General features: G+C 37.9%; 1 protein-coding gene and 1 pseudogene across 1 annotated transcript; one reads left to right on the top strand and one right to left on the bottom strand.

Moving 5' to 3' along the window:
• The first annotated feature begins 469 nt into the window (after positions 1-469).
• On the top strand, positions 470-1,199 carry LOC148787977 (uncharacterized). The gene is made up of 2 exons (XM_088880693.1): positions 470-665; positions 757-1,199. Exons 1-2 carry the CDS (start codon positions 470-472, stop codon positions 1,197-1,199), a joined length of 639 nt encoding a protein of 212 aa, XP_088736819.1.
• An 8,930-nt stretch (positions 1,200-10,129) lies between these two features.
• On the bottom strand, positions 10,130-11,403 carry LOC105162971 (protein MIZU-KUSSEI 1 pseudogene; annotated as a pseudogene).
• Between the last annotated feature and the right edge of the window lie 1,734 nt (positions 11,404-13,137).

Raw genomic sequence — 13,137 nt, 5'->3', positions numbered from 1 at the left:
ATGCGATGTGGTGGAGCGATGGGATCTTTGGGATGACCTTCGATTGATTTCGGTCTGCTCTTCACCTTTGATTGTGGGAGGGAATTTTAATACTGTCCTCTGTCCAGAGGAACAGTCGGGGGGCGCTGTCCCGAATGATATCGCAATGTCGGATTTTCATGACACTATTGCGAACTGTGCCCTTACAGACGCTGGTTATAGTGGGAGCCCTTACACCTAGTACAATCGTCGGTTGTGACAATGCCTAGATCGGGTCCTGGTGATTGATAGCTGGATGGACGTATTCCCGAAAACATAAGTTACTCATCTAAAGCTCACCAAGTCGGATCATCGTGGATTATTGGTTGTTGCAGAGACTATTGTGACGCAAAAGGCGTCATCTTTTCGGTTTCAACACATGTGGATCACACACCCGGGATTTCTTGAGGTTGTTCGTCGGAATTGGCAATACCCGACGATCGGGAGTGGTATGACTCGCCTTCAGCAAAAACTGACTCGTTTGAAGCACTGTCTGAAGGAATGGAACAAAACAGTCTTTGGGAATGTGTTTGCTAGGGTTGCAGCGGCGGAGCGAGATCTCAAGGAGGCTGATCAGGCATATAATCTTGAACCATGTGATCGCACGCTTGTGGAGCGGAATCGATGCTCGGCAGTGTTGGTTCAGTGTTGACCCAAGAGAAGACCTTCTGGAAACAAAAGGCCGGAATCAAATAGGCTAAAGATGGGGACGAAACACGAGATATTTCAACTCTTTAGCCAAGAAGAGGAGGTTTCGTGGTACGACCTTTGAGATACAACATGAGGGGGAGGTTTTAACTGATCCAATAGCAATTAAGAGATCGGCGGCTTCTTTCTTTGAGAAGCTCTTATCTGCAGAGCCGGTGTTTCCCAATGAGTTGGATCGGGATTGCCTAGAGGATGGCCTGACAGATGAGGATAGGTGTTTCTTGTGCGCCATGACAACGATGACAGAGGTTCGGGAGGCTATTTTCTATATTGAGCCGGAGAGTGTTGCAAGACCAGATGGATTTGGGGCGATTTTCTATCATAACTGCTGGGATCTCGTTTTAGAGGATGTTTTTTGTGCACTATTTGAGTTTTTCCGTGGCATAGTGATGCTAAAGAGTTTCACAGCTACTACCATCTCTCTTATACCAAAGACCGCCAGCCCAACTTCTTGGAGTGAGTACTGGCGATAAGTTTGTGTAATGTTACGAATAAGATCTATACGAAGTTGATGTCCATCAGACTTGGGCATGTCCTATCGAAGGTAATATTTCCATCCCAGAGTGGGCCCGGGACGATTGTTGAGTGATAATGTTCTTTTGGCGCAAGAATTAGTTCACTTATTGGAGGCTCACAGGCCGAAGGCAAATGTAATCTTTAAGCTTGATATGGAGTTCCTCTTTCAAGTCTTGCGGCTAAAGGGCTTCCCGCAGCGCTGGATTGACTTGGTGGTTAATGTTGTCTCTAATTGTTGGTTCTCGGTCCTAGTGAATGGAGAGCATGCTGGATTCTTTCATTCGACACGCGGCTTGCGGCAGGGGGATTCGCTATCCCCAGCGTTATTCGTGCTTGCTGCTGATTACTTATCTTAGGGACTGGATCGAATTTTTACGGCGCACCCAATGATGTATTACCAATCACCGGGTCGGGTTCGGGTATCCCACCTAGCATATGATAATGATATAATGATCTTTACTAACATCTGCAGACAGCATCTGGCATTGCTCCGTGATTTTCTCCACGCATATGAACGAGTGTCGGGACAACGGATAAATAGAGGAAAGAGTTCTTTTATTCTGAGCCGGCAGGTGCTGTCGTCACAGTTGCAAGAGGTACAACACGTTACGGGTTACCAGTTGAAATATTCCCAGTCACATACTTGGGAGTCCGTCTGTACAAGGGCAATCGGAAGGTATGTCTGTTTGATTCGCTCATCTCTAATATTCTGGACTTTGGGCCAGGATGCAGTGTCTTTTTGGCATGATAATTGGTTCGGTGAGAAGCCTCTAGCCTAGCTAGTTCGCGAGGCCACCGATACTATGGACCCAGTATGCTATTATTGGCATAAGGGAGAATGGAATGTCCCCAGAATCTTCAGGATAGTCCCGCCACATATTGCACATGTTATCTGCCAAATTCCTATTACAACGGGAGAGCGTGACAAAATTGTGTGGATCGCGGCGAGTAATTGGACGTTTTCCACAATATCGGCATGGGAGGCCATTCGAGTGGTGTCTCCTTGGCGGCAACTTTTTATAGATATATGGCACCGTTCTTTGCGGCCAACGGTGTCTGTCTTCTTATGGCGGCTTTTTCAGGATTGGATCCCTATGGATGAACGCATGAAGCGAAAGGGATTTAGTTTCCCATCAAAATGCCAATATTGTGATGCAGAGGAGAGCATCTCTCATCTGGATGTTGAAGGGGCAGTAGTTCGAGATGTGTGGCTGCACTTTGCTAACGTCTTTGGACTTCAGCTTTGTGAAATGGGGAACCTGCGTCTTATGGTGCACTTTTTGGCTATACTCCATCCCGTTTCGCTCAGATTTGCACGTTCGCACTTTGGTACCATTTCTGATTCTATGGTCTACTTAGACACAACGAAATGCTGCAAAATATCAGGGGGTAATTTTACGACCACGGGAATCGTATTAGAGGTTCAGCGCCAGCTTCGCACACTATATGCCGCACGGGTCATGACGAGCATACAGTGGAAAGGGGACTTGCACGGGTTGTTGGCTATGAGTTTCTGCTTCAGGTCGATGGTGCCTCGGGCACCCAGAGTGGTGCGTTGGAGTACCCCCACTCCGGCGTGGGTTAAGCTGAATTTGGATGGGTCCTCGCTCGGGAACCCCGGGCTGGTAGCAGCGGCAGGCATTATTCGGGTTGAAATTGGACAGGTACATCTAGCATACCAGTTTGCTTTGGGTACGGCCACTAGTGTGGTCTCAGAGCTTACTGCTGTTTGGCGTGGTCTAGAGCTAGCTCGAGCACACAGTTTAGCACCTACAGTTGTTGAGGTGGATGCTACTGTAGTTCTCCAGCTCTTACAGTCACGAGTATCTGGGATGTGGGAGGTGCAGCATTTGATCATGCGCATTGTGCAGCTCCAACAGGAATTAGGATTGGACGTACGACATGTTTTTCGAGAGGTTAATGGAGCGGCTGATTATCTTGCGAAGGACGCTGCGTCTCGACAATTGACTCGGGTTATGTATCAGGAGGACATTACGGGAGTACTGCGAGACATTATCAGATTGGATAAATTGGGTACTCGTTACCTTCGCCAGTGAGCTTGAGTGATGCTATGAGATTGATTTTTGGTCGAGCGTTGGCGAAGAGATTGGCGGGAGCATTACGCAGCAAGTCAGAATTGGATAGATGTTTTATCATCATTGATTTTGCACATAGTTAGAATTTCTTTGATTGTAATGGGAGTAAGTACTCCTCATCTACTGTTTTTAAATTGTACACTTTATAATTTTTCTAAGGTAATAAACAGGTAGGGGTTCGCCAAACCCCCCGCCTAGGCACAGACAGCTTTTGAAAAAAAAAAAAAACTTGGTCCCGATAGAAGGGGACAATAAGGAGTCAATTGGTGAGAGGAAACTGGTTTCAACGTGTCAATCATTGATCTAACGACCGATTAACATTGCCATCACCAAATTTGGCCGCCCATCTTGCTTTCAAATCATTGAGTGCCACCATGAAAGCCTCATCACCATCATTAATAACTCGAATTGCAAGAGACAAGAATTTTGAGAAATTGATACGTGTTGCCTTATCATCTTCGGCCGGCTCTTCAGACCTGCCATCATCTGCGGTGTCATCGCCGCCGCCATCAAGGCCTGCCGCTGCCTTCAAACCAACATTAGGGTTTGTATGAGGACTAGTGCGTGAAATGTGTGAGAGATCAAAGAGAGAATTTGAAGACAGAACTTTTTTTACTGATTCATTTCTTGCTCTTGGTTGATGACAACTGAATTTTATTTGATAGCACGGCGAATAGGGTAGCGAGTTGCACTATAGAGCCGAGCTATGAAAGCCAAATTTCTAATGCTCGTGGTCTATGTTTAGGTTTTGGTATGTGATTCATGGCATGGCGGAAAAGATACGGCCATATGAAAAATGTAATGAAATTAAGACATGACACGATTATATGTAATATGTATTTTTATTATATATATTTTTTAATTTCTCCATAAAATTAAAAATTTCAAGACAAAATATAAAATAAGCATGTTCTTACATCTATAACTTTAACCAAATATGGTTTTAAAAATATACATTATTAGATCACTTTAAAAAGTACGCAATGAAAAGTTTCTAATAGTTCAAATTAGTTAAATCATCTAGATTTATTTTTTGAAATTTTAATAGTTTCATCCCAAAACTTTAAGTTTGAGAGGAGTGAATTAATTTTTTTTATTAGGCCTAAAATTTTCTTTTTTTAAAGACAATCCAAATTCTTTTGAAATTATTAGAAAAGATTATCGAACACTCTAACAGGCGTGTCTAATGCAATATTCTTTTTTATTTTATTTTATATTTTTAAATATGTGAATATCATGTTCGATACGTATCCAGCACTGCATCACATAATTTTTCAAAATATACGTTTATTGTAGGTTTTGGTTGATATCTTTTCATCAATGTTCTTGAAAATCAAAATTCCTTTTTGAAGAGAGTCTGAATAACTTGATTTTTCCTATTTGGAACTGACATATCTAATCGATGATAATCATCTTATCAAATTTTTGTTCTGGGATTCGCGTGAAGTGCATTGAATTCAGGGTGCGTGCAGATACCATTCACTGAATTCACGAATAGACCTGTTTGACTTCACCATTGATCTCTAAGTAATTTGAATTATTAATACATTGAATTAGTTTTTAAATTAGAAAGATGCAATGAGTCTCATATTAATGTTTTTTTTTTCTAAGAACAATGGATGAATGTTTTTCTAAGTTATCGGTTTATTTATTTTCTTTTTATTAATATCAGTAAAATTACTAATTTATTACATGTTAAATAATTTTTTTCGATCTTTACAGTAGTGAGCATATACCTCTTCAAATGCATTGATGTGTGAAGATGAAGAGGGTAATTTGGTTTTAAAAAAATTTACTTAACATTCAATAAGTCAATAATAAGTATCATGGTAAATATTAATTTTCATTCAATTTTTTTGTTAAATCAACAAGTTCGGTGAATTTTGACCAACAGAGGAACTTATTTGTTAAACGGAAGGAAACCTCATGAGTTCTAGATGTAATTTCTCAAATCAAAAGGGGTCTACGAGTAATTTCACCAAATCTTAGGGGAGGGGTGTGTAATTATCCCTTTTACGTATTTATTAAAATTTTCTGAAATTTTTTTATGGACCAAGTGTATAATTGTTATAATTCATCCAACTTGTCCAATTTTTTTTAATCTTTCAATTGATTTTGAAAAAAGAAAAAAAGTACAAACCAAGAAAAAGATGACAATTTCAATCCCATCAAAAGAATACATAGTTTTATTAAATATCAGGATGTATTTATAACTTTTCAAATAATGATGGAGCATTGATAATTATGTCAAATTTCATAGGAGTTTGTTGTAATTTGTCCTAATTATTAATATATTAAAATTTATAATGTATTTATCGTGGATTTAATTAAATAAAAAAATGCATTTAATTCCAAAATGGAAAAAGAATATTTTGGTTTTGTCATGGACGCAATTATTCCTTTATAAATCCTAATTTGCTAGGCGATAAATGATATATATATATATATATCTTCTACAAGAAATAAGTAATTAATAAATGATTAGACACTAGTTAAAAAAATATAAAATAATAATAATTGGACGGTACACGATCATTTTTGCAACTTAAAATGCATGACATGAACATCAATTGACAGAATAACTTACACGAACAATATCTGTCGCAATTCTATTGGTTACTATGCATCACTTATGAATTTGTTGAATTCTAATTATTCGTAAAAAATAAAAAAATTAAAATCAATTATTAGGAGATGCTGAATATTAAATCAAAATAATTATTTATATGATATCTATACTATTGTAAAACAAAAAATTTATCGTAGCAATTTTTAAATATCCAAATTTATCCTTTAATTTATTCATTTTCTTAAAAAATGTGTCCAAAATATTCATTTTATATTTTCAATAATTTCACAATTATAATTTATTTTTTTCTCTGACGTCTAGGTTCATTTTTTTTTTCTTCTCACATACTTCTTTATTTCTTTTCACGAGGATTTTTTTCCCTCTTTTTTATGTATTTATGAGATCGCGTGCAACGATGATTAGTGTGATAAATAGCAAGGGGTATGGTACTACCGAAAAATGCATTAGGGGGTAGGAAAATCATTGAACGTGGTTTATTGTCCTCACAAATTCTTATAAAAATTAGTTGATTTGTTGTGTCAAACAAATAAGGCTTCGTACATTTAATTATACTATCAAAATATGCTAATTAAGATATATTATTTTTATTATTTTTGGGGTTATAAATGATATTACTCGTGTTCTGATAATATGAATGAAAAAATAGTTTCGCAGTTGAAAAATACTAATGTATAACTTAATATATCAGATTATATATTTGATTGTTCCTATTAAAAATAGAAAATGATCTCACACATAGAAGAGAGGTTGTATTCTATTGATTCATTGCAAAATATAAAAGATTATGCAAAATATAAAAAATTAATATCTCGTCCAAATTCTATTACATTATTCTGTTTCATTAAATATATACTTGCTATGTGTACGTATATTACATGACGGTATATTTTTTATAGAAGGAAATATTTTGTATGTATGACATTTGTATATTATATAAAATCAATAAATACTTTGATTAATCTTTTTAAAAAGAATAAGAAATATTACAGTATATATTTTAAAAATTGAAACACCATACCGAACGTGCCAATAATGATGATAATTATAATCGCCAAGGTGATAAAATCTAAATAAAACGAATTCATATTGAGAAACCATATAAAAAGAGCTATGGACAGTTTTGAGTAGAAAACAGTGGTGGCAATTGGATTCGGGCTTGGATCTGGAAAACCCCGACTTCGACCAGTCCTGAATGGGGCGGACGAGGATGGATAATAGGTCCTAAAAATTTGGATCTGTTTGGAGTCAGGTGGGTCTCTCGGGTCCATGAGAACCCGTTCTGAGACCTGCCCCGTTTGAATATTAATATAAATTTTATCTTCTTAATGTTTTTCTACCTTTCTCTTCGACGTGCCCTAATTTTCTTTTCATGTCTATGATTATTATTTGGCCCATGACCCATCTCTGGTAGGCCCAAGTTCAATAAAAGGCCTGCACTCATTTTTTCAATTTGGATGGATCTCAACCTTGTTGGCCTATTACCCGACCCACTACCTGGCCCGTGGCCCGACCCAAATTCAAAAATATATCTAATATCCCTAACCCTAATTTTCCTCATTCTCTCGCCTGCTTCGTTCTCTCACTGACTGCGCTCTCTCTCTCTCTCTCTCTCTCTCTCTCTCTCGCCTGGTTTCTCTCGCCTTCCTATTTCGATGGTTTTGGAACCATCCATCCGCCTCCTCTTCTTCTTCGCCTAGGCGGAGGATTTTTGGGTACGGAGAAAGAAGCCAAAGGTGAAGCGATTCCTGTAGCACAAGCCATAGCCAGCACGACTTGGTGTAAAATAAAATGGCCCTAACCAAAGTGGCCTGGGCTTAAGAAATTCATTTGGACGGCTAGTTATTCACAAGGCTCAATCCCTTAATTAGGCCACCTAACCCGATTACCCGACGCATCAGGTTTGCCCCGGTTGCTGACCCATTTAAATATTGATCTCTCTCTCTCATCCCTCATAACCGTAACCCTAACCTCCAGCGTTGTCTGCTTCTCTCTCTCATTCTCTCTGTGACCCTTTGGGTTCCCCCCTTTCCTCTCTGGTTTTCCCCTCCCATCGTTTTTTTCTCCGATGTTTGTTATCGGTCATTTAATGGCCAGCCTCTTTAAATGGCTTGTGCAGAAATGGTTTAGGGGATAACGAACACAAAACATTATCTTCTTCTTTCTCTACCCATTTTTGATTTAACCTGTTCTTCATGTTCAAAACCTGAAGGCACTAGGTTAATCTAATAGCGTTTGTGGCCTTGCCTTTATGGCATTGTGATAACAGCCTTTGTGGCATTTCTTGGTCGTTCTGAGAAATTAAAGCCTGTGTGGCTTGCCTTGGTGGCTCTGTGAAATTAGCAACCGTGATATTTCTAAGGTTGTTGGCCTTTGACCTTTGTGGCCTCTGGATCTAGCCTAACTGAGCCTTGTAAGGATTCTGCAGTTTTTAGGATTAAGTTTAGTTTTAGTCTTTATCTTTGTAAGGCTTGTAATAAATCTGTATAAGGGTTTTTTCAACCCATAAGGCCTGTAATAATTTTTATTTTATCTGTAATATCTCCTATGAACCTACAGTTTCGACGGGCATTTATACAGAAAAAGCTTGAGGATTGAGACCTAGTGGAATAGGTAATAGAAAGTAGTATTCACGGCCTCCTCTTTAGAATTATTAGAAGGGAGGAGGAGCTTGGCTCAACATTTAAGTTTGAGCTACTAGAAGAATCACCAGACACAACAAAAAGTAGAGGGAATAAGAAGAGGTAAATAGGACGAAAGGGGTCACGCTTGATGCTATGAAACAACGACCAAACGAGATATGTTGCAATGGACGTGAGGTCGGAGCACTTAGGAGGAAAATGAATGAGTAAGTTGGAAATGTAAAGCCCACTCACCTTTTATAGGAAGACCAAGTCAGAATGGCAGTGTATTAGACTGTGGACAACAGAGTAGCTGAAGAGACGCAAGAGGATCGATGACCCAGATTCAATCCAATATATTCAAATTTTTGGTAATTGCCGTCAAAACAGAATAACTAGATTGGGGGAGTAAATAATGTGGGCACTTATGTATTGAATTTTTTAGGATAGTAGTTAGGAGTCAGCCCAACAAAGTTAAGGTTAAGAGGGTTGCCCCAAAGGTAGACCCACCATTAAAGGCTTATTTTGTCCAATTGGATTCACAACTTTTAGGGGATTAGTAACACGTGTCGGCATTATGGTTGGGTATAAATACCTCCATTTATGAAGATTCTAATATTTGATTCCATTATTAATTACTCTTAATATCCCGACCTCAAGAATATTTTACCTACATTATTTGCTAATTTGAGCGTCGAAGTACTTACGTTAGGAACAAGCCCGACACCTCTATTCTGTGCAGGTCCTCTACTTATTTTCTCGAATCTCTCCAGAACCATCCAAGGTCTTTATTATACCGATCCCATTAGGCAAGTTTTAATTTTTGTTTTTTTATCACCCTTAGGTTTTATAGTTGACTATTTGAATCTAATTTTAAGTGATATCAATGTAATTTATCCTAACTTATAATATGAGGTAGCTAAATACAATATTGAAATGTATATTCATAAATTCTTACATCTATGTACCGTATAAATATTAAATAAAGTGGACCAAACTCATATCACAGCAATATAAATAAATTTCAATTAATTCACATTCAATCTAGCTATAAAAGTTTCTCCAAATCAATTTTAAATTTTAAATACAACGAATTCAAGGAGTAATTCAAAATTCAAATTCGAGTGCTGTAACATTATGAAACTTAATTGTACTTTGATAAAATCCCAAATTTAATTCTTAAACGATAAAATTGAACAGAAAAAGAACTAAAAGAAAATGGAAAAGCAATTTCCTTGAATCTCAAAAACTACACATAAAAAACATTAAATATCCTTACACAAGTTGCCACCTGCATTTGCTGATTAAATTTTCTATTGCTATTACTATTGCATTTATGTTCTGTTTTATATATATGGAAAATTATTATTCAAATTAAATTGACAAAATTAAACTAATTCAAAGTAAATGTAATACTTGTTGTATAATTGACCACTTTTCTTGAACTATACATCAATTTTACACGATAAATATATATAATTAAACTTTTTATATAGTTAGTTCAAATTTGACAAACCTAATCTACGTCTTCCCGGTCCCATATATACATATTAGGTGTATATATATTTTTTTTCGTTAATAAAGTTAATGGCATAATTTTTATTGTACACATAGTGTGTATATAAAATAACATACAACAAAAATTGTAACAAAAAATCCAATCCACATATATATGGAAATTGCATTAAATGCTTGCTCATAGCAAAGGAAATTTTGAGGGGAAAAATATCAAACTCTAACAAAGAAGACGCTGAGTTCAGGTCCACTATTCCCATCCGGATTCATCATGTAATAAGTTTCCGAGTCCTTTGACCCCACTACCCTCTCAAAGTGAGCCCGCATATACGTTAGCTCTCCCTCCGCCGCCGCTTCTCCGACGGCGCTGCTTTCTCCGGGCAACACTCCCGCCCCCATCGACACTGCATGCAGCGTTTGCATGACTTTCAAATCATCGTCGGTCGGCTCCCTCTTCACAGCATACCCTACTTTCCTCCCATTGCAGTACATAGTCCAAATGGGCTCGTCGATGAGTTTTATCTTTTCCGATGGGTTCTTTTCGCATTCAAGAGCAATTCTCACGAGCCCCAGACCCATGTCCTGGAGAAGTTTACCCGTTTGGATTGAGAGTTCGAGAACCAGCATGGGCAAACACCTGGGGTTCTCTTGGATAGCTAGGTTTACGCGTGATTTCCGATGGCCAAAGAGGGTTCCCGTCATCTGTTTGCCGCCGTGGATGTGGCCCTCGTGCATGCGGTTCGTGTGGATGGAAACCGGCATCTTGCATGGCGGGTTGATAACTGGAAATGACCGGAAAACGGACTTGACCCGCCTGAAAAGTTTTGTGGATTTCGATGGTGTCTTCTTGTGGGAGGGTTGTTGGAGGGAGAGTTGGGGCCTTGGGGGGGATTGGTCGGGCGCCACCGCGTTGGCGGACGGAGGAGGAGGCGGAGGTGGGCGTTTGGGGGTGGGGGGTTTGTGTTTAGGTGTTGGCATTTTTGGTGCCGATGGTAATAGGGTATTGTGGGTGCGGGGTATTTTATGTGGATTGTTGAAGGTGGCCATTGTGATGGCTGTGGAGGAAGTGTATATGAAGAGAACATGTTATGGGAAGCACGTTTTTGGCTAATTTTGTTTTTTTTTTTTCTTAATTTAGGAATTTTGTCTTTGGTTAATTAAATAAAATTAGGTACTGCTCTCTTCAGTTGACTAAATGTTGTTGTTGTTGTTGTTGTTGTACGTAGGTAGTTGTTTTACTTGGTGAAGTAAGAGTTTAAAAAATTGTAGTAGTTGACCTTTCATCTAGACTTGCACCTCTACTTTTTGTCCAGGTCTGAGGGTGTGATTCTTGTACTCGTTGGCAGGATATTATTATATAATTGGTTTTTTTCAGAAGAAATATTTATATAATATTGTTGTTAGGGTAAATTGCAAAGACTGACCCGTAACTAAAGGAGGGTAGCATTTTAAGGACTGCAATTTAGACCCTGACAAAATATGCCCCCTAGCTTTAAAAAATGAGGCAATTCTTGCCCTCCTTCCAAATCTGAACAAAATTTAGATAATTTTACCCCTCAACAACTTTAAAATGAGCAGTTTAGTTATTTAATTATTTTGCATTCTAATGCATATTTTGAGCATGCTCCCCTAGAAGGGCAAGTTGGTCATAATTTGGCCAAAGGATATAAATCGTGCACAATTTGATAGATATAGGGCATAAATTGTGATCGTGTTTATAGGGTCCTTGTTTCGCCATTACCCTATAGATACGGGGCAGTATTTGCATTTAAGCCATTGTTGTTATGAAGTTTCAGAACATTTTAGGATAAATTAGGCTAAATTGTATTTACTGCCCCGTATATTGGGGGGTAGCATTTCAGGGACTGTAGTTAAGGGTGTAGCAAATAGAATCCCAAAATTATTATTTTTTTTCTATTGAAAACCAGATTTTGCAAATTTGCCGGAAATTGCCTACCTCGACATAAATTAGAGTTCTAATTTGGGGCTTTTGCTGATGTGGCAGGGAGGTAAAAAATTATTGCCAACTAAGCTAAAAAACACAAAAGAATAAAGAAAACAATAATTAAAACCCAAAATAAAAGAAGAAGACTCTTCCCTCTCAAATCGACCGAAGCATTCTCTAAGAAAAAAATCCCTAAGCCCCAACACTTCCCATCCCATCCCTGAAGTTGAAGAAGACGACCGACCCCAACCCGCCACCATTTTCCCCTGCTCCGAGCCTGATTGCTGAGATGTCTTCCATGCCCAGTTGGACACAATGTTATTGTGGTAAGCTAACTTACATTCGCATATCTTGAACTGACCAAAACCCAAGTAGACGATTCCATTCATGCCATGACTACAAGGTATGTAGAGAGCAGTTCGTTCAGTTCATTTTTTCTTTCCTTTTTTTTGTTTTCGTACACTCTGATTCTTTTTTTTTTTTGGTGAAAAATGTAGAATAATGGGTGTAGATTCTTTCAGTGGGAAGATCCTCTAATGTGCTCAAGAGCAAGGTCTGTAATTCCTGGGTTGGTGAGGAAGATGAATCAGCTAGAAATGGAGAAGACAAAGATGGAAAAGAAGATGAAATTTTACTTCAAGTTGCTTGTCTTTTCATGATTTTTTTTTATTTTTATTTGGATGCTAGGAAGTCGTGCATAAATGGAGTAATTTGTGTAAGGAAGTGGATTTCTGTGTTGATGGTGTGTTTTAGTAAGTACTATGAATTTGTAATATGGATTAGTTTGTTTCTTTATGTTTATATGTTTAAATTGTCTTAAGTTATAACCGTAACCTGTGAATATAATAAGCTATAAACATTAAGTAATAGGTTATATTAAAAACAACAGTAAAAAAGTAGTAATAGATTATTATATTAACATGATAACCTCAAAACATGATGTTTGAATAAGTTTGTCAAACAATGGCAATCTAAAGGGCTTACAAAAACTACAAAACCCAGCCATTGTTGTTGCAAAATGCCAAATAAGTTAAAATGCCATAGTTGTGGCCAAAATGCCAAACAAATGAGCCAAAGTGACAATGTAGTCAAAAGTACAAATCCTCCCTATTTTTCTACAGAGTTGTTGCT

This window comes from Sesamum indicum, linkage group LG5, assembly GCF_026168435.1.
Source record: "Sesamum indicum cultivar Baizhima isolate 11 linkage group LG5, ASM2616843v1, whole genome shotgun sequence".
Lineage (NCBI taxonomy): Eukaryota > Viridiplantae > Streptophyta > Magnoliopsida > Lamiales > Pedaliaceae > Sesamum > Sesamum indicum.
This window is presented reverse-complemented; position numbering and strand designations above follow the sequence as displayed.